At 40.6% G+C, this 22065-nt stretch overlaps 2 protein-coding genes across 12 annotated transcripts in view; one reads left to right on the forward strand and one right to left on the reverse strand.

Moving 5' to 3' along the window:
- Nucleotides 1-22065, forward strand: part of BLOC1S6 (biogenesis of lysosomal organelles complex 1 subunit 6) — a 118549-nt gene that overhangs the window by 47144 nt on the left and 49340 nt on the right. For 7 of the 10 annotated variants that reach the window (XR_013370165.1, XR_013370161.1, XR_013370164.1 and 4 more), the window contains exon 2: nt 10020-10152. The exons of 1 other annotated variant lie outside the window; for it this stretch is intronic. Coding sequence is in view for 5 of the 9 variants with exons in the window: in XM_077880968.1 (XP_077737094.1) it covers nt 10020-10152 (133 nt within the window). In the remaining 4 variants the exon portion in view is untranslated. Of the gene's footprint in view, nt 1-10019; nt 10153-17774; nt 18448-22065 lie in introns of those variants that run through there. 2 more of the 10 variants (XR_013370163.1, XM_077880971.1) reach the window with 2 other exon arrangements.
- Nucleotides 183-19431, reverse strand: LOC144303155 (uncharacterized). Of its 2 annotated transcripts, none has more exons than XM_077880972.1 (4): nt 18110-19431; nt 15762-15813; nt 9814-9865; nt 183-2885 (listed from the first exon to the last, which is right to left on the reverse strand). In XM_077880972.1, exons 1-4 carry the CDS (start codon nt 18249-18251, stop codon nt 2823-2825), a joined length of 309 nt encoding a protein of 102 aa, XP_077737098.1. In that variant the 5' UTR covers nt 18252-19431; the 3' UTR covers nt 183-2822. The 2 variants fall into 2 exon arrangements, with proteins under 2 accessions (XP_077737098.1, XP_077737099.1); XM_077880973.1 differs by having other exon boundaries at nt 183-5336.

Here is a 22065-nt window from a genome sequence, read left to right on the forward strand (position 1 = left end):
ATATAAAAACTAACCCAAATGCTTTTCAAGTCCATGTGATCTAAAAAATTCCTTTTTTATATAAAAGCTAGTCTGGAATTGATGGCTTAATTAAAATGAAACATGTCCTTAGAGTTATGAACATTAAATATAAAACTTTTATCTACGTAAGTTTACTCACCAAATAACTTTGTTATCTCATCTATTAACACAAAAATTATGGCTTAAAATAATGACTGACTTTGTCTAATGTTCATAAAGTCTTTGTAAGTAATCTAAATACAATCATTAAAAACAAATGGATTTAAAAAATATTTTATTTATTTATTCATGAAAAACACAGAGAGAGAGGCAGAGACACAGGCAGAGGGAGAAGCAGGCTCCATGCAGGAAGCCTGATGTGGGGCTCAATCCTGGGTCTCCAGAATCAGGCCCTGAGCCGAAAGCAGATGCTCAACCACTGAGCCACCCAGGCATCCCAAACAAATGGATAAATTAAAAAATTTAGGTAAGGGATCAGTGTCCTCCCCAACAATAGTTTCCTCAAAGTTTTGGGGCAAATAATTGGTTAAGTTAAATTCATTAAATATCTAGAGTATTTCCAAATAAGACAAAATACTCTAACAATTACTAAACATAGGTTTATCTATTTTTGGCTTCCTAGTAAAGAGAAGCTAAAATTATTTAAATATGTTACTGTTACATTAAGTTAAAAAGACACATGCTTCTAAAAATTTAAAATATTTATTAATTTGAAGATGTGAAAATTATATGCCAGACTGATCACAATTGCTTACTTAGTTTTCAATGTGTTAAGGAGGATGAATTTCCTTTATCCTTCAAGGTCCTTCAAGCTGGACTAAGAATCAAATTGACATGTGACACATATAGAAGAGAAAATCTAATTTAATGGCGTATGCACAGGAAATCCATATAGACATAGAAATTCCAAAGACAATGAGGCAACATGAGGCTTATAAGAGCTAAGGGGATGGATGAGGTCTGAGGATACAAGGAGGAGAAGGACCGTTAGCAGGAAGGTGAGAGGAGATATTTGGAAGGCAAAGGTTGCTCTATGATGTAGGTAAATTACTTAAGGAAAGAGACTCTTAATAGCTCTCTTAGTACAAGCAGGCAGTTGAGAGAGACGTGAAGAGCTTTTCCCAAATCTTTTGGGTTTTAATTGCTTTTAACTCAAAATAACATTCGCCAGAGTGGCCTTAGGATGACCTGCCCTTGGCACCTGTAACTAGAAACCAAGGTTTCTAAGGTTAAAATTTTTGATTAATGTGTAATTAAAACTACTAAAAACAATAAGAAACATCTCCCTATGTCAGGAAAATGAGATATGTTTTCAGTAATAATAATAATTTAGAGGCCACTTTTAAGCGACAAGCTTGAGCAGTGAAAACCTGAGTAAGGCAAAAGGGCTCACAGTGACTGCCGGGCTGAATGCAAACATGTAATGCAAATAGGCTCAAGCAACCCACCTCGAAATAGCCATAGGCCCTAACTGACCAATTAGGACCAGGCTCAGTTCCTAAGATTACCAAAAAAGGGACGATTTCATGCATTCTCATACCTACTCACTGTGCCCGATAACTGTGGCCCCTCACCACTGTCTTGTTACAGTCGGTGTCTCCTTTGTTGCCCTGCCCACCACTCCCTTGCAGTGTATTCAATAAACTTCTATCTCTTTTTGCTGCCTTGAATTCTGGGTGAATTCTTTCACCACCTGTGCCACCAGCCCCCACCTAATTGGGATGCCCCACAAATAATAGTAAAATAATAATAATAATAATAATAATAATAATAATAATAATAATAATTTTGTCCTAAAATAAGGTTGGTTTGAAATGGAAACACTGTGTAATTGTATTCCAAGCAGTTTGAAGGCTACATATCTCTAACTCACTGACCTGTGCCATCTAGCTTATAGGTTGACTAATTATAGCTTCTTTGAGATTTCAACAGAACACTGGCCTGGGGGGAAACAAAGAACAATCTATTCATAGAAGATCCAGCTTGACTACATTACTGAACAGTCTTCCCTTATGCCGGCAAGTCCACTTGAGATCACATTAAGAATGCTTCCCCTGCATGTGGACTCTACCACTTTCTAGTGCCTTCCCCTTAAAAACACCCTGCTTGGTCGAGGACTTTGTGGAGATGGTCTTTGGACATTAGTCCACCATCTTCCCAGGTTGCCTAGCCTCATGAATAAAGCAACCTTTCCTTTTTAAATTTTTAGAAAAGATTTATTTATTTTTGAGAGAGAGAAAGAGAAAGAATGAGTGCACAAAGGGAGAGTGAGCAGAGGGAGGGGCGGAGGGGGGCAGAGAGAGAGAGAGAGAGAGAATCCTAAACAGACTCCATGCTCAGAAAATCTGAGTATGGGCTCAGGGCTCCATATCACCACTCTGAGATGGTGACCTGAGCCAAAACCAAGAGCCAGTCACTTAGCTGACTGAGCCACCCAGGCACCCTTAGCAACCCTTCCTTTCAGACCAACACTTGTCTCTCAAGTATTAGCTTTTGGGGGTTGAGCAGATGAACTTGGATTTCAGTAACAATAGGATGAAATCAGAATATAGAAAAAAAACTCTCAAAAAATTTTAATGTGTGGCCAAGGTGGCTAAGATTAAAATAAATTTATTAAAAAATAAGTTTTAATATCAAAATTAAGCTGGTACAAAGTTAAAATTTGGTCTTCTTCTTTTTTTTAAGATTTTATTTATTTATTCATGAGAGACACAGAAAGAGAGAGGCAGAGACATAGGCAGAGAGAGAAGCAGGCAGCATGCTGAGAGCCCGATGTGGGACTCCATCCAAGGACTCTAGGATCATGCCCTGAGCCAAAGGCAAACACTCAACCGCTGAGCCACACAGGTGACCCAGTCTTCTCTCTGTTAAAAGAACAAAGTTTTCTTGAACTTTTAATCTGCTTTTGATAAGGTTTTTATAAGTTTCTTTATCTTTTAAATATCAAGTTTTATAATGATCCAAGACCCCATTTAGATAAGTGCTTAAAAACTTTAAAACAAATATTTTTGACAGACTTCCCAAAATCAAATTCTTAAGTCTCTTTGACTTGAAATATTACAAAAGAGTTGTAAAACTAATTAGGCTTATTTACTATGTAGATTACATAGAAAATATTGTCAAATAAATAATACTAAGCCTTTTTTATATTTGTAAGATTGTGGCACATACAGATAAAGTCCATTCTGTTGTGCAAATGGCCCCTTTTTGCCACACTTTTGCCATCGTAATGTCCTTGTGACATGGCAACAGTCTGCATCTGAAAAAATTAGTATTAATATAGACACATAGTGGTTATAAATTTAAGAAACAGGACTATGAGAAGCCCAAGACAGTTGCTTTCTTCTTTTTTGGCTCCTTGACAAAGCCCAATTTTCAGTTTTTGTCCTCCTTTGCCCACCATCGTACATTTAAGAGGACTCAGGTTATAAATAGGCATTAGTGTAGAGACTTCTATAAAATTTTAATACCTGCAACTGGACTTTATTAAGCTGCTACTTAGTAAGAATTATCAGTATATATTTGTACGTGTGTTTTCCAGGTGGGTTTGAATCTTTCCTTGCTACAAGGCTGATGTCTTCACAGTAAAACCAAACAAAAACAAAAAACTGGTTAAAAAAAAAGTTTCCTAGGGTACTTGGGTGGCTCAGTGGTTGAGCATTGGCCTTTGGCTCAGAGCATGATCTCAGAGTCCTGGGATTGAGTCCTGAATCGGGCAGGGAGCCTGCTTCTCCCTCTGCCTATATCTCTGCCTCTCTCTGTCTCTCATGAATAAGTAAATGGAGTCTAAAAAAAATGTTTCTTACTGAGGTGTACTTTCCATCATCTCTAGGAGTCAAGACACCCACTTCACCAGACAAATCACTAGAGCCTTAACAAAACCTTGCAAAATTCTAGAAATTCTATCAGTCTACAACCTTCTACTGATCCCTGCTGTTTCATGCTAATATGGCCAGCTACTATAAGTCTCTAATGTTTTATGCTCAAGCCTGTCATCAACAGGTTAAGAAGCTTTCCTGAATCCTGTTAAAAGAAACCTGTCTGGGGGCACCTGGGTGGCTCAGTTGGTTAAGTGTCTGCTTTCAGCTCAGGTCATGATCCCAGGGTCCTGGGTTGGGCTCTGAGTTGGGCTCCCAGCTCAGTGGGGAGCCTGCTTCTCTCTCTACTCCCTACCCCTGCTTGTGTTCTGTCTCAAATAAATAAATAAAATCTTAAAAAAAAAAGAAACCTGTTTTTTTTTATAGTCGAGAGCCTAATAACTTGGTATTGTAAAACATCATCAGAGAAAAACAGTCCTCATGCCCTTAAAGGGTTGTCCCAAGTGCTCCTGACCACTGGCCCAGCTGTAAAATGAAAAGATGCTAGAGACCTCTAAATCAAATTGACAGAAGAAAAGTAGCTGACATCAAGGTGTAGACTGCCTCCACCCCAGATGCTGGATCAAGACATCATACTGTAAACACAAAACCCTTCTCTTTCTTCTCCTGTCCTTTTCTGGCACTGGCCCAAAAGGATGGCTTCCCCAGCAGTATCTCCCAGGTCATTGCTAAGGGGGGGATGGGTGACCTATTTTATTTTATTTTATTTATTTTATTTTATTTTATTTTATTTTATTTTATTTTATTATTTTTAAGCTTTATTTATTTATTTATGAGAGACACACAGAAAGAGACAGAGACATAGCAGAGGGAGAAGCAGGCTCCCTGCAGGAAGCCGGATGTGGGACTTGATCCCACGACCCCAAGATCACTACCTGAGCCAAAGGCAAATGCTCAACCACTGAGCCACCAAGGTGCCCCATGGTTACCTCTTTTATTCAGGGTGGGGAAAAATCTAACTGTGCCTCCAATTTTTCACAAATAAAATAAGACATCTTACAACTGAACAAACATGAGTTTGCTCCTTTGGTGAGTCACAGAAACTATATCAAGTGGAGTTGTCACATATAATAAACTTGATTTGCAGCATAGGATATCATGGGAATTCTTGTAGGTAGAGGTGTGCATGTGCCTTAAGGAAACATGCCTATACATACATTGTATGTTATGTCAATGAGGCTTATGCTTGTCCTTGGGCAGAGATTTTGGCATTATAATGAGGTAAAGGTAGCTGTCATCAGTCTCCATGGGTGACTCCCTGGTCCATCTGCACAGGTGTGAGTTGGAGGTTGAGCTTCAACTGGTCTGGGTGGTCTGGGCCAGATGGAGGTCTTGTCAGGGCAGTCATTACTGCTTAAAGGGCAGTTTCAGTTTCCATCATGGAGCTATGCCACTCAGGTCTCTTGCCTGAGTTAAGAGATAAGCTGGAAAGATGAGCTAAAGGAAAAACATGGGACAAAGGGTTGGTGGGTATAAGCAGGTGGGCAGTAAAAGGTCTTGGGGTCTAGCTGGTGACAATCTCATTGGTAACTCTTCTACATTTACATTGTTTTTAAGAGATTTTATTTATTTATTCCTGAGAGATACACAGCTGAGCCACCCAGGCGTCCCTAAATTTACATAGTTAAATTAAAAAGGATACTTCTTGGCATGCCTGGGTGGCTCAGCAGTTGAGCATCTGTCTTTGACTCAGGGTATGATCCCGGAGTCCCAGGGTTGAGTCCCACATCGGGCCCCCTGCATGGAGCCTACCTCTCCCTCTGCCTATGTATCTGCCTCTCTCTCTCTGTCTCTCATGAATAGCTAGCTAAATTAAAAAAAAAAAAAAAAAAAAAAAAAAAAAAAAAAAAACCTTTAAAACAAAAAAAGGATACTTCTTTTGGCAGGTTCCTATTTCCCCGGTTAGGGATAAATGCAAATGAAGCTTTGAACAAAAACTTAATTCTTAAAATCATTACAAAATCTGCTAAAGCAACAGCAGCCCCCCAAAAATCCTTAGACTCTCTGGTTAAAATTATCCTTAATAATTGAATAGCTCTTGATTATCTTTCAGCTGATCATGGAGGTGTTAGTGCAGTGTCCAACACCACCTGCTATGTCTGGATTTACCCTCCTGGGGAGGTTAAAACTGTTTGGTTTAAAAAAGTGAACTCCTTCCATGGGGTCTTTCTTTGGCTTATTTGATTTTGATTGGTTTAGGTCCTGGGGACCATGGCTCTAAGGTACACTCCAAATACTAGGAATTACCCTGCTTATAGTAATCCTCCCTGGTTATAATAATATCCCTGGTGCATTATATTCTCTCAAAAGCCTTAAATATGTTTATAGCTGCTAACCACCAAGCAAATGAACTCTCTAAGACTGGAACATCTAAGGTATGAGGAAAATAACCAACTTAAAGAAGTTGAACAAACCATCACCTACATCACAAGGCTAAGTAAAAAAGTTATAGATCCCACACAAAGGAGCAACAAACCTGTGAACTGCAGAGCAGTAGCTGAGAGTAGTGCTAATGCCTTAAAATTTGATCACATCTCAGTGAAATTGAGAGTCCAATGAGAAGGGAAAATTGTTAAAAAAAAAAAGAAAGAAAGAAAGAAAGAAAGAACAAAAGAAAGAAAGAAAGAAAAAATCGCAGGCCTCAAGTGATGTTACTTAGAGTTCCCAAACCGGAGCTTAATACCCAATATAATTGGCCTCCCCAAGAAAAGTGGCCTTAAGGCGTCAATCAGGAAATGTTTCTTTCCACCAGTGCCAAAGAGTCTGTCACCTGGGACCTCTCCATCCCCCAAAAGTGAGGTAATCTGCATAGTAAGAGGCCTTGCTCTGCCCCAGACAAACAGCTTCCTTTGGAACAATCCTTTTCTTTTGCTAGAGACTTTCTTGTCCCCACGCTCTATGAAAACCTTGCATTTTGTACAACTCCTCAGAGTGCCTCTCCACTTGCTAGATGGGGTGCTGATTCATGAATCGTTTAATACAGCCAATTAGATCTTCAATCTCATTTGGTTGAAATCTGTTAACAGGTTTCAGGGCAACCAGAACTGGCAAAATCCTGCAGTAGTCATGACATTAAGGAATAGTTCTATCAGGTTTATGATGAAATACAGACAGACTGTACTCGTGTCTTTATGTAAATTAAGAGTCCATCCCCCCCCCCCCCCGCCTACACCGAGAACTTATAATAGAGACTTTTCCAAAACCCTAAAATGTAAAATGACACTTGGAAATCTTTAGTTATGTTAAAAGTTAAAGTGAGGCATATTAAACATTTTCAGAGTTTATTTGAGCAAAAATCGACTTGGATTAGACAGCATCCAGTCTAGCAGATAGAAAGCAGCACCAAGGAGCTGTACAAAATGAAAGATTTTCACAGGCAGAAAGGAGCAGGGACTCGGAATTTATACTGGCAAGAAAGCGGATTGCTTATTGCAAAGTTACTTCCCTTTAGGAGATGGCAGAGGTCTCCCAGGCAGATGACCTAACTAGTGTCCATCAGGTGATTTCTGATGGAACAGGTTTAAAATTGCATTTCTGGGAGAGCCAAAAGTGTATTTAAATCTGGTTTGGTGACATGGAGCTTAAATGACTTTGGGGACTGTTGTCTTGTTTTTAACAGCTGTTACTAAAAATTAATGCTTTTATTTTTTATTTTATTTATTTATTTCAGAGAGAGAGAAAGCACAAGCATGAGCAGGGGGAGGGGCAGAGGGAGAATTACCCGCTGAGCAGGGAGCAGGGTGTGGGGCTGGATCTCACCACCCTGGAATCATGACCTGAGCCAAAGGCAGATGCTTAACTGACTGAGCCATCCAGGCGCCCCAAAATTAATGCTTTTAAAATGTGCTTTTTCATCTAGTACATTAAATGAGCAGTTTAGAAAAAATTACTTAAAAGATGAAGGTAAGTGAATAATTAATGATGTCACTTTCATAAGATAATTCAAAACATATTGATGGTAAATTTATAGGAAGGCCAAAAACTAGGGCAATGATTTTAAGATACTTTGTTTTGGGATGTCTGGGTGGCTCAGTGGTTGAGCATCTGCCTTTGGCTCAGGTTGTGATCCCAGGAGGGGATCCCTGCGAGGAGCCTGCATCTCCCTCTGCCTATGTCTCTGCCTTTCTCTGTATCTCTCATGAATAAATAAATAAACCTTTAAAAAAATAACTTGATTCACTGGAATTAAAAATTTTTTTTCTTTCTTTATTTGAGAGAGAGAGCACACAAGTGCAGGGAAGAACAGAGGGAGAGGGACAAGCAAACTCTGCATAAACACAGGTCTCGATCTCACCACCCTAAGACCATGACCTGAGCTAAAACCAAGTGTTAGACACCTAACCCACTGAGCCACCCAGATGCCCTGATTCATAGGAATTTTTTTTAAGGTTTTATTTATTTATTCATGAGAGACAGATTGAGAGAGAGGGGGGGGGGGCAGAGACATAGGCAGAGGGAGAAGCAGGCTCCATGCAGGGAGCCTGAGGTGGGACTCAATTCCAGAACCCCAGGATCACACCCTGAGTCAAAGACAGATGCTCAACTGCTGAGCCACCCAGGCATCCCTATAGGAATTTTTAAATTGAAAAAAGCAGTGGGAAAAAAAAAAAAAAAAAAAAAAGCAGTGGAGATTCTGAACTCTATTATTGACCTCATTACATTACAAAGAAAGTGAATTTTTATATATCATCTCACCATCTGGTCTGGAGGATCTTTGGAAATTATTCATAAACATTGTGAAGAGAATATTTTTAAGTAAGTAATAAGGACTATTATGGAAAGCTAATGCATGTACTACATTTAGCAATTTTAATGAAGCATGATAAATAGACCCTAGCTAATTAAAATAAATCCTTTTTAAAAATTTATTTATTTATTCATGAGAGACGCAAAGAGACGCAGAGACATAGGCAGAGGGAGAAGCAGGCTCCATGCAAGGAGCCCAATGCGGGACTCGATCCCAGGATACTGGGATCATGCCCTTAGCCAAAGGCAGATGATCAACCACTGAACCACCTAGGTGCTCCTAAATAAATCGATCCTAAAAGGAAAGCTCAGTACTGGAATAATATATCCTGCCTATAGTCATTAAAACCCCACTTTCTGCATCACCTAGAAAGAGAAACAGCAATAATGGTTGGTTTCCACTTTGATATCTACACACTAAGATTAACAAATGAATTTTGTGAAAACTCTAACGTGAAAGAATTATTGTCTTTTGAACCATTATTAACAATTTTAACAATAAAGTTGTCACTAGTTTTACTAATAGTACCAAAGCACTAATATTTCAAATGATTACCGCTCAATATTATGAATATTCATTTACTCATGAATATCATAAGTCAGACATCAGAATGCTAAACAAAAATGGAAGAAAATAGACCCCTCACCCGTTTCCCCCCCGCCCTCAATAAAATGAGAACATTCAAAGAGGTCCTGATGCTGAAGAAAGCCTTGGTGTTGGTGGTATTTTCTATACTTCAAGACTTGATCTTCTAACTCTGTAGGTCTGGAACATTAGTTTTCAGCTTAGCCAGTGGATATTCCCCTTCCTCAAAACTACCTTTTGTATGGCATTGATTTGTACAAAAGAACTAAGTTTGTAATAAAATACAGAATTGTGAAGTCCTCTGATATTTATTTAAATCATTTAGTCTCTTTTGTCTTACCATAGAAGTCTATTTAAGAAACCAAGTTAAGAAAATAAATAAATAAATAAATAAATAAATAAATAAATAAATAGAAATAAACCAAGTTAAGGTTGGTGAATATATGTAACCAAGTCACTAATAACAAAAATAATATTTTTCTGGCACATGAGTACCTAGTTAGGGAGTGCTGTTATTTCTTATAGTGTTTTACCATATACAGATCCTTCCTATGTTTTATGGAATGTTTGATTCTTGCTCACAAGAATTATATCAAGTAGTGGGTCTGGTATTATCATCTTCCTACCTTTTTTCCTGATGAAAAAAACAAAAGCAGAGAGATTAAGATTACCACAGAGATTAAGTGCCTTAATTCAAATCTCATAACTGATATATTTGACATCTGTTGCTTTGGTTGGACCAATTTCCTTCCTCCTTTTGGTAACAGGATTCTGATTTTCCTTTAAAGAACTACTCCTGTGCCTTTCTAGAACTCCTAAGAGGACTGTCAATCAAGGGGCTCAACCTCTCTCCATTACATGGGACCCACATTTGCCCATCAGGATCTTCTATATCCCCTGGATACAGAGAGTGGTATACAGGTAGGCATTGTGATCCAAGTAATTTAAGGTGTTTTTTGTTTTAAAGATTTTATTTATTCATGAAAGACACAGAGAAAGAGGCAGAGACATAGGCAGAGGGAAAAGCAGACTCCCTGAGGGAATCAATCCTAGGACCCTGGGATCATAACCTGAGCCAAAGGCAGACACTCAACCACTGAGCCACCCAGGTGTCTGTTTTGTATTGCTTTTAAGAGAATGAAATAAATGAATTCTAGGAGTGAATTGGCTTCACTTGAGAGCTGTAAGAACTATGAGAACCTGGAGCTGTTTTCCAGGGAAAGCTGCTGGAGTGAAGCTAATATGGAGGAAAGCCCAGTGGAGAATGAAAGAGAGAAAGAAAGGTAGGGACGGAGAGAGAGTGAGTGAATGAGAGCAATATATTCCTGATTTCATTTGAGGAAATGGATATAGCTATCCCTGAAGCCAGATCAATTCCTGGATTTTCAAGTTCAGTGACTTAATAAATTCCCTGTTTGGCTTAGACAAGTTTGGACTAATTCATCTGCAATAATAAAAAAAAAATCCTAATACAGCTAATAAAAGTCTTAGTTATGACTGAAACACATCTTTGACATCAGATCTCTTGCTATTTCCACTGCATATTTCAGAAAGATACCCTTACCCATAACCTTACCCATAAATGTCAAAAAAGATCAGGTGCTACTGTGGGAGACTTGAGAATCTTCCCTCTTTTCAAGGAGACAACCAGCTCTCTATTCTAGGTTCTGTTCAAGTTTTCATTAAAAAAAAAAGATAAATAAATAAAATAAAATTTAATTAATTAATTAATTAATTAATTAATTAATTAATTTGAGAGATAGAGGGAGCTAGAGGGAGAACACAAGTGAGGGAGGGGCAGAAGGAGGAGAGGGAGAGGGACAAGCAGACTTCCGGTTGAGTAGCTAGCCAGATGAACCAGACACAATACAGGGCTGGATCCCAGGACCTCAGAATCACGACCTGAGCCAGTCAGACACTTAACCAACTAAGCCACCCAGGTGCCCCTCAAGTTTTCATTTTTAAAATAATATCAAGAGGATAAGAAGACAAGCCACAGACTGGAGGGGAGAAGATATTTATAAAAGACATATCTGATAAAGGACTATTATCTAAAATATACAAAGAACTCTTAACAAGAAAACAAACAACCTGATTTAAAAATGGGCAAAAGATCTGAACAGACCTTTCACCAAAGAGGATAAACATCAAATACGCATATGAAAAGATCCACACCATATGTTATTAGGAAATACAAATTAAAACAACAATGAGATACCATTACACACCTATTAGGAGGCCAAAATCCAGAATACTGACATTGCCAAATGCTTGTGAGGATGTGGAGAATAGAAATTCTCATTCATTGCCAGTGGGAATATAAAATGGTACAGTTACTTTGGAAGACAGTTTGGCAATTTCTTAAAAAAAACTAAACATACTCTTACCAAATTCACTGATCTTGCTCCTTGATACTTACCCAAAGTAGTTGAAGGCTTATGTCTACACAAATTGATTCATAATTGGCAAAACTTGGAAGCAACCAAGATGTCCTTCAGTCTATTTAAAACATTTCAAAGCCATTGCTTTTGACCTCTGCATATATTTTTATAAACCTTTTGGTGGCAAGGTTAGGAGAGTGTGTTGGTGAAATAATCCATGTAAAAATATGTGTTTTCACATAGTGCAATGAAAGAATTGTTAACCTTAAAAAGAAAACTGTTTGGCAAATCGAACTCCAATAAATAAATACATAAATAAATAAATTTAAAAAGCAGACAAAAAAAAAGAAAACTGTCAGTTGTTCTACCAGCAAAAATGGGTTTACCCAGGAATAACAAAGAATTGTAATAGTAGGAATACACACTACAGCAAACCCACAGGCAAATCCAATAAAGAAGAATGGGGATTCCCTGGGTGGCTCTGCGGTTTAGCGCCTGCCTTCGGCCCAAGGTGTGATCCTGGAGTCCTGGGATCGAGTTCCGTGTCAGGCTCCCCTGCGTGGAGCCTGCTTCTCCCTCTGCCCCCCTCTCTCTCTCTCTCTCATGAATAAATAAATAAAATCTTAAAAAAAAGAATGTGACTTTATGGAGAAGGAGGAGGAGGAAATTGGAAGGGTTGTTTTGAATAAAAGTCCATTGGACGAAAGCAAAAGTTCAGTGTGATGAGTTTCTTATTGGCTGAATTGCAGTGGTAGTTGATTACTTATAAGAGATGCAATGTATTTTTTCTCTGGTGGGGCCTGTTATTGATGATTCTTCCTGTAACTGAGCAATACTGTTCCCCCTGCTAGCTTCCTGACTCTACTTTAGTGAGGGTTTTCTTTATTTTTACAGAATGATGGAAAGAGTAGCAGAGTTACAGTGAGTGGAAGTATGTTAGCACTTTGTGAATGTAAAAGAATATTTCTCGTGTAAATATATAAAAGTGGTTAAAATTGCTTAAGCGAACTTTTAGATTGGTTAGCCATAGATAAAATGGTAAACGATTTTTCCTTAGTACACCTACTTCTCTGATTTCCTATGTTCAGTTCCTTCTTTTTTTTTTAAGATTTATTTCAAAGTAATCTCCACACCCACTGTGGGTCTCGAACTCTCAACCCTGAGATCAAGAGTTGCATGACCTACTAGCTGAGCCACCCAGGCGCCCGCCCCTTTCCTTTTTTATTATTTTGTGAGCACATACCCTGTGTGAGCGTGTTCAAATTGGGCAACTCCTTGAAACCACTAGAAGTATAATGTCATGGGCTGTGATGTTTTTCTATTTTCCGCTTTACCATGCTTTTTCTCTGAAGGCTCTAGTTCTACATCTTTTTCACTCAAATCTTTTTCTTTTTTTTTCAAAGATTTTATTTATTTGAGAGACAGAGCATAGGGGTTGGGGAGAGTGGGCAGAGGGAGAGGGGAGGGAGCAGCAGACTCCTCACTGAGCAGGGAGCCGGTCTTGAGGTTTGAACTTGATCCCAGAACCACCTCCCCCATCATGACTGAGTCCAAGGCAGATGGTTTAACCACTTAACCAGCTAAGCCACCCAGACAATGCCTCACTCAAGTCTTTTTATCCTCTCTCCCACATTCTTCTGTTTCTGGTAAAGAATGGAGAAAAATAAAGGGGAAAGTGAAGCAAATCCTGTGAGAGAAGTAGGTTAAACTGGGAGTAGATTTATCAATCTTAGCACATTCTAAATATAGGACGTCCTGATCAATAAAAAGAGTAGAAAATCTTCATGTATTAACATTTTTTTTCTTTACTTGAATCCCCTACCTACCTACTCCTTTTCAGTTAGCAAAAGTCAAGGATATAGGAAAACTTAAGGAAAACCACAAAATTGAGGTGAACAAAAATAGTTTTGATGTATTTATTACATTATATTAGCTCTTTCTCTTTTGGATTTCAAGGACAAATGGGCTTGTTTTTCTTTTGCTATGAATATATACAGTATTTAACTCTTTCTGGACATTGTTTCTTTGGACTGACTTCTTCAGAGCTATATGACTATACTTTGTGTTATCTTTTGTCATCTTCACTTATTTCGGCCTAAAAGGCTATACAACACCTTTTTTTGTTAGGTTTTCTATTCACTGTTGAATCTGGGTTAGTTTTGTTTTCCCAAAGACAGCATCTTGAAGTCCTTGAGTCTGAAGTATTGTTTTGCTACTTGTGGTGTTTTTTCCTGTTGGGAGGCTTTACTATTTTTTCTCTGTGTATTACATTTGACTTGACCTTCAAGGCTTGGCTTAAGTTCATTTCCTCTTTTAAGGTTTAAAAATTTCTCTAGTTACTTCCCAATTGTGTACTATATGACTGTGCATTTGTGGTTGGTTGAATAATGGCTCCCACCCCCAAAGGTGTCCACTTTCAATTCCTCAGAATCTGTAAATAAATGTTCTCTTCCATGGCAAAAAGTACCTTGCAGATGTGGTTAAATTAAGGACCTTGAGATGTTGAAGTAATCCTGGGTTATGTAGGTGGGCTCAATGTCCTCATAAGGGTCCTTATAAGAGGGAGGCCAGAGGATTAGAGTAGAAGAGGTGATGCTACAATGGTAGTAGAAGGAGAAAAGGCAGTGGGACATGGGGCCAGCAGTCAAGTGACGCAGGCACTCTCTAGAAGCTGGAAAAGACAAGCAGACAGTCTTCTTCAGAGCCTCCAGAGTAACCAGCCCTGCCAACACCTTGGTTTTAGCCCACTGAGGGTGATTTTGGATTTTTGACCTCCAGAACTGTCACATAATAAATCTGTGTTGTTTTAAGCTACTAAGTTTGTGGTAATTTGTTATAGCAGCATAGGAAACTAATATGACATCATTACACCCTTTACAATCCTCTAGATCTATTCCACATAATTTCCACTTTACCGTCATGTTCTCCAATCCTACTACATATAAATGGTAGAACATAAATTCTTGGTGGATAGAAACCAGAATTTCTACCTCTTTTTTATACCTTATGGTGGCTAGTCCATTCTTAGGAACTAAGGTATATGGAAAGGATTGATGTGTAAAACAGAACGACCCCCTTTCTGCCTCTGCTGCTGCCATGGCTCCCATGAAAAAGCTTATGGTGAAGGGGGGCAAGAAAACAAACAAAAAAAAGCAAGCTCTGAATTTTACCCTTGACTGCACTGCCCTGTAGAAGATGGAATCATGGGGATGCCTGGGTGGCTCAGTAGGTTAAGTGGTTAGGCACCTTCCTTTGGCTCACTCAGGTCATGATCTCAGGGTCCTGGGATCAAGCTATCAGACTTCCAGCTCAGCAGGGAGTCTGCTTCTCCCTTTCCCTCTGCCCTCTCCCCTGCTTCCCCCTGCTTGTGCTTTTCTCTCAAATAAATAAATAAAATCTTAAAAAAACAACAACCATGGATGCTGCCAATTTTGAGCAGTTTCCTCAAGAGAGAATCAAGGTGACCAAATAACCAGGCTTGGACTAAAAAAAAAAAAAAATCAAAGTGAATAAAAAAGTTGGGAATCTCGGTGGAGGGGTTGTAACCACTGAAAGGAGCAAGAGCAAGATTCCCGTAACTTCTGAGGTGACTTTTGACTTTTTCCAGTAGTCAAAACATCTCATCAAAAAATATTTGAAGAATAATCTATGTGATTGGTTGTGTGTAGTTGCTCCCAGCAAAGAGTAGTGATTTACATTATTTCCAATTTTTAAAAAAGATTTTATTTATTCATGAGAGAGAATGAGAGGAGGGGGGGCAGAGACACAAGCAAAGGAGAAGCAGACTCCATGCAGGGACCCCGATGTGGGACTTGATCCTGGGTCTCCAGGATCATACCCTTGGCTGAAGGTGGCACTAAACCGCTGAGCCACCTGGGCTGCCCACATTATGTCCAGATTAACCAGGAGAAGGAAGATGGGGATTAAAACTCACTCATTTGCAATATTTTGTATGATTTCTTGAATAAAACTTGGGAACCAAAAAAGAGGGATTGGAGGAGAGAGAGGGAGAGAGAATGGCTCCTACCATGGGTAAATGAAGGGTATTTTGAAAGACATAGATAACTCAATGAACTGTGTTTACTTCTTTGGCATCAAATTCCAACCTTATGTTTTGAGCTATCATATGCAATATTAGGTGCACAGAACCTGCATAATGGATCTGGATCTTCAACAAGCACTTGATACAATGAGTTAAAATCTGTAGGGGAAAGAAGGAAAAGGAGAAAAAAAAAGCAAGATGGGTCTGACAGAAAGTCCTCCTTGTCTATTTAGCTGATGCATTTTTTTGTCACATCAAAGTAAAATGTTGAAAAAGAACATTCATTAAAATTTTTAACATGAATCTTTCTTGAAAGTGAAATAGAAGATGATAAAAACAGGCAGGGTGTGACATCTTAACTTCATCCTATTAAATTCAATTAACCAGTCTTAAAATCCAAGTAGTATGCTTAATACTATGCTAAGAGATAAAGAGGAGGGACACAGGTCTTTTCTAAAGGACCTTAATATGTAGTTGGGATAATACTAATACTCAATCAGGGTTACCAGGCAAGCTTATTGCAATCTTATATGATTCAGACTTTGAAGATTATAGGTATTTGGAATTTGGCTCTGGAGAACCAATAGTTCATTCATTCAATAAATATTTATTGAAAACTCAGTATGGTTCTCTGTGAATAAGAGTTTCTGTTTGGAGTTTAAAATCTAATAAAGGAAGTCAAAGGAAATAACTAATAGAAGAATGGTTTAAGTGCTAAATAGCCAGATGCTTTGTAGTTGAGCAAAGGTTATTACTGTAATTTCTGAAAGTTGAATGGGGAGGTGGGATTGTGAATCATTTTAAAGGTATTACTTAGGCCAAGCCTTGAAAGATGAGTAGGACTTTGACAAAAATAGAATATTCCAGGCTGAAGCATGAGCAGGAACACTGCAGACATCAAAGGGCATGATTTTAGTAGTTTGTTGGGAAGGAACAAAGGATGTTTGAAGGGTAGTGCACTACTTTATTGCCACGGTAAGAAATTACCACAAATTTAAAATACAAATATATTTTCTCATAGTTCTGTAGGTCAGAAGTCTAACATAGGTCTCACTAGGAATAAAATTAAGGTGTCAGCAGGGTCGAGTTCCATTCTAGAGGCAAATCCACTTCCTTGTCTTTTCCAGCTTCTAGAAGTTACCACAAATCTGGCCCATGGGGGATCCCTGGGTGGCGCAGCGGTTTGGCGCCTGCCTTTGGCCCGGGGCGCGATCCTGGAGACCCGGGATGGAATCCCACGTCAGGCTCCCTGCATGGAGCCTGCTTCTCCCTCTGCCTATGTCTCTGCCTCTCTCTCTCCCTGTGTGACTATCATAAATAAATAAAAATTAAAAAAAAATCTGGCCCATGGTTCTCCTCCTCTATGTTCAAAGGCCCCCCCCCCCATTTTAAAGATTTTATTTATTCATGAGAGACACAGAGAGAAGCAGGCACATAGGCAGAGGGAGAAGCAGGCTTCATGCCGGTAGCGGTACGTGGGACTCGATCTTGGGATCCCGGGATTATGCCCTGAGCCAAGGCAGATGCTCAACCATTGAGCCACCCAGGCGTCCCTCAAAGCCTTCAAATCATTCTTCCAAGTCACATCTCCCTGTGCACCCCCTTTCGTTTGGAAGACCCATGTGATTGCATTTGGCCCATTTAACAATCCAGAATAATCTGTTTTTAGAGTCAAATAATTAGCAACCTTAACTTAGCCTTTGTGGGTGAAATTTAACATATTCATAGGCTCTGGGGACTAAGCCCGTGATAGTAAGCAAGGAAAGGTGGCCAAGAGGGTGTGCATGCACTAGTAAGAGCAATGGGCAGCAGGTGCAGGTTTCTGAGGCTCGACATAAATCTACATTTCTTTGAAAACGGTTTTGGCAAAAAGAAAAAAAAAAGAAAAAACGGTTTCGTTGCCCCCCTAAAACGGGGAGCGGGCGATTCTGGGGTGCAACATCAGAAAGCCATTATTACACTCAAGGTGAGAGGATCCAGGGCAGGAGCGCATAGCTCATCTTCCTATTTGGTCTGGGGCTGCCTCTGCTCATTTCTAAGTTTTTCATTAAAACCGTGACGTCATCCCACAGGAACTCTGCACGCGCAGTTTCCGGTAATTTGGCTGAATCTGCCCAGTAGATACTGCAATCCAGGCCTTAAAATCATTCACCTAAAACAAGTAGGGGAGACCGGAATTTCGGCAAATTCCCAATTAGCCAGTCCGAGGCTCAAAGCGCTAGAGACCCATTTTTTAAAAAAACGGCTCGAGCCGCGGGGAAAGCACGCACTCCCGGTTGTCCAGGTGTTTCCAGAACACGGACAAGAACCTGAAAAGCGGTGCCGGGCTTCGGCGAACAAAGCCCGACGGCACGATCACCCTCGACACTGAAGCTCTCCCTCCCCGGCGACCCACCAGGGAGCGCCCCCTTCTCCACCCCGCTCCCCGACCACCGGGATCACCGGGACCACTGACTCTTCCGACGCCGCGCCCCGCCCCCGACTGCGACGACGTCAGAGCGGAGTCCCAGCAGCGCCGCGGGCGGCCGTGCGGAGGCGGAGGCAAGAAGAGGGGACGGCCGGGGGCGGGGCGCCACACCGTCTTCCGCTTCCGTCATTTCCGGGTGCGACTGCCGCTCGGGTCCGGCCGGGCGCTGGACGCGTTGAGTGCCCTCTTACTGCAGCTGACCGTCTGCACAGACTGTCCCTTCCCTGTGCCCAGCGGGAAGGACATGAGTGTTCCTGGGCCGACGTCCCCGGACGGGGCCCTGGCAGGGCCACCCCACGGCCTGGGGCCCGGGGAGCCGACGCCGGGTACGTGCTGTGGGGCGGGGCGGGGCCCGAGTGGGTGGGTCTCCCGGGCGGCTCCGCTGAGGAGAGCGGCGGGTCCCCGAGGCTCCGGCCCCCGCGCGGAAGTGGGGAGTCGCGCCGCGCCGGTGCCGCGCGGAAGGAGTGGGAAGCGAAGTCTGGACGGGGAGCGGTGGGCGGAGAGGTCGTCCTGCGCTTGGGTGTGACTCCGGCGCTTTTGGCTACTTGTTAGGCGCGAGTGGTTGAGGATGAATTTGTCAGGCGGATTCGGTGAACTGCTGTATCCGAGTATTACTGGCGCCTCACCCGCGGAGTGCTGTCTTGCTCGGTAACGGTCCTCCGGCAGCTCTCTTAGCCTGAGTTCCAGGAGCGGCTTAAGCCCTGATAACCCCACGCCGTCCATTGAATGTGAAAAACAGACTTGCCGGGCGTCCTGGATGGCACTGTTCATGTGCCGTCCTTGGGGAAATTGAGAAAATAGCCCAAACGATTTCTTTCCAGATGAGGAACCTCGGATGAGAAAGGCAAGGCTTTTATCTCCGGTTCTAGGAATATAGGAGCGACTTGAAAATAGTGTTTTCAGCTCTTTCTTGGTCATGCTTTTCCTCCGTGATCACCTCCTCTTTACACTTTCATAGGCTGTTTCCATAAATACGACTTCCTTGTATTTATGTGCGGTTTGCCGCCGCCTCTGCCTGCCCGATACTTGGACGCGGTGGTTTTGCGCAAGCCTTGCACTGGGCTTGTAGGAGTCGGATTCTGCTAATGGTGCCAAGTCCCTGTCCGTTGGAACTCTGGCGTTGCTCTTGACTGTCCTCTCACCTGCCTCCTACCTCTGGTCTAGGTGGTTCTACTCCTCAGTTTCCATCTCCTTTCTGTAGTTTCACTCTGACAGGGACAGTTGTAAGTCTATCCACCTCCAGTCTCTTACTCTTTCACTGCACCTGTCCCACTGTTGTCCTATCACTGCCCCAAGATAAAGCTTCAGTCATTTTCTTGCTTGGAAACCTTAAAATGGCTCCTTACTACTTATTAACTAAAGGGTCAAACCCCTTAGCTTGATACTCAGGGATCCCCATGGGCTGGTCCTATAAGCTCACATTGCATATGTCCTATTCTCTAGACACCACAAACTATCTTCTTTTTCCAGAGCAATCCCATATTCCCACCTTTCCTTATGTAGCCTTTTTTTTTTTTTAAACCGTATAGTATTCCTTCCACTTCTTTAGAATTCTTACTCATTTGGAAATAGGAGGCTTCAAAGATTGATGGTGAAAGTATAAATTGGTGCTGTATTTTAGGAAGGCGATTTTGCAATGTCTGTTTAAGAAACGCCTAAACCCTTTGTCCCACTATTCTAAGAGTTTATCCTACCAGAACATTGATGTGATATATGAAGACGAGGCAGCTCAGGACAACATTGTTTGAAATAGTAAAAAGTGAAAATGACCTAATACCCATCCTTAGATATCTTAGTCTACATGGGCTGCTACAACAAAACACTATAGATTGGGTGGCTTAAACAACAGACATTTATTTCCAGAAGTTCTAGAGCTCTACAAAGTCCAGGATCTATGTGCTGGTCTATTAGGTTCTGGTAAGAGCCCTCTTCTGATGTTGCAGACAGCTGTCTTCCTACTGTGTCCTCACATGGTGGAGGGAGAAAGTTCCAGTTTCTCTTTATCTTAATCCCATCATGGAGCCCCACCTTCTTGACCTCATCTAAACCCAATTACCTCCAAATACCATTACCTTGGAGGTTGGGACTTTCTTTAACAAGAGAATTTTGTTAGGGGAAGTGGGGAGAGGGGACACACAACACACAAATATTCAGTCCGTAACAGAGAACTGGTAAGCAAAGTATGGTAGAATTTTATTTATTTATTTTTTGATGAGAGAGAGAGAAAGAGCATGCGTGCACTAGTCGGGATAGGCACGGAGGGAGAAGCAGACTCCCCGCTGAGCAGGACCCTGGGATCATGACCTGAGCTGAAGGCAGATAGATGCCCAACCAACTGAGCCACCGAGGTGCCCCAATATGGTAGAATTCTTTTCTATTCAAAATAATGTAGTAGATGTGTATATGTGCATATGGAAGATATTTAATATTTATATTTAAGAAAGGAACAATATGTGTAAGTTTCCTTTATGATTAAAACAGGATTTATGCATGGGTATGCAAAGACAATTTTTTTGAAGGCCACGTAAGAAACTGCAGAGTGACTGGAATAAGGGAATGAGAAAGAGTTTTTAAGATTTTATTTTTAAGTAATCTACACCCAGTGTGGGGCTTGAGCTCATAATTCTGAGATCAAGAGTTGTGTATGCTCTTCTGACTGAGCCAGCCTAGCTCTCAAAGAAAGAGTATTTTTACTTTTCAGCTTATATCTCTGTCTTGTTGAGTTTTAAGATTTTACAATGAGTAATACTTAAAAAGAAAATTCTAGGGGATCCCTGGGTGGCGCAGCGGTTTGGCGCCTGCCTTTGGCCCAGGGCGCGATCCTGGAGACCCGGGATCGAATCCCACATCAGGCTCCTGGTGCATGGAGCCTGCTTCTCCCTCTGCCTATGTCTCTGCCTCTCTCTCTCTCTGTGACTATCATAAATAAATAAATAAATAAATAAATAGATAAATAGATAAATAGATAAATAAATAAATAAATAAATAAATATTAAAAAAAAATTCTATCCATTCTGCAAGCTTAAGCTCCAGTTCCCACACTTCCTTTAGAAGTTGTTCTCAGACTTCCCTGGTGAACATGATCTTTCTCTTCTCTGAAATCCTGTAACAGTTTCTGGTTTGCTAATGGCACTTCTCATATGTTATAATTCTTCTGTATCGAGCCCTGGAAACTAGTGCACTAGTACTAGTGCTAATACAGGTGTGTATCTAATGTTTCTGTTATAAGTAGGGTAAGGATCCTTTTCTTTTTCTTTAATCTCCCACAGTGAAGTGCCTTGAACTTAGTAACTTAATGTATTTAGAAGTGTGAGCAAGTTAGACTCTTCCATAATTAACCAAAAGATTGGGGAAGAATAGGGCGAGGTCTGTGAGTTAAAATGTCTGTCTAATGTGAGGGAAGTGTATTAGTTGTTATTCCTTAAAGTTGACATATCCTTATTTGGGTGTTTCTATTGTTTATCTGTAATACTTGTTTTCTTTATTTCCTTAAAGAGAGTTGCTGTTTTGCACTGTTACTGTAACCAAGCCTCAAGCAATGGCATTAATTTTCAGATATACTTTATTCACTTCTCATCTGATGGTATACATCAGTTGCAATATCCATAATACTCCACTTTTTCCTATTATATATGTGTGTGCATGTGTATTTAATTATTTATTTATTTATTTATTTATTTATTTATTTATTTATTTATTTATTTGAGAGGGAGAGCATGTGCACATGTTGGGGAGGAGCAGCCCCTCTCTGACTGGAGCCCAGTGCAAGGCTTGATCTCAAGACACTGAGATCACTGCCTGAGCCAAATGTCCAACTAGCTGCGCCACCCAGGCATCCCTGTCCATTCATTGAACCCTGTTTAGAAATTCTTTTGTACTTTTCTTGGTAGTAGTAGTGATTGATGAGTATTCATTTTAGATGTTTTTGAATGTCTGACACAGTG

The sequence above is a fragment of the Canis aureus genome, chromosome 32, assembly GCF_053574225.1.
Source record: "Canis aureus isolate CA01 chromosome 32, VMU_Caureus_v.1.0, whole genome shotgun sequence".
NCBI classification, from domain to species: domain Eukaryota; kingdom Metazoa; phylum Chordata; class Mammalia; order Carnivora; family Canidae; genus Canis; species Canis aureus.

Excerpts from the sequence above, each read along its gene's own strand:
- LOC144303155 (XM_077880972.1), bottom strand. The coding sequence starts at position 18,251 with ATGACGGAAGCGGAAGACGGTGTGGCGCCCCGCCCCCGGCCGTCCCCT. Across the intron at positions 15,814-18,109 it reads CGGGGCGCGGCGTCGGAAGA|ATTTTAACTCATTGTATCAA; the intron begins GTCAGTGGTCCC and ends TTTCCCCTACAG. Across the intron at positions 9,866-15,761 it reads GATCCAGATCCATTATGCAG|GAAAAAAGGTAGGAAGATGA; the intron begins GTTCTGTGCACC and ends TTTTTTCATCAG.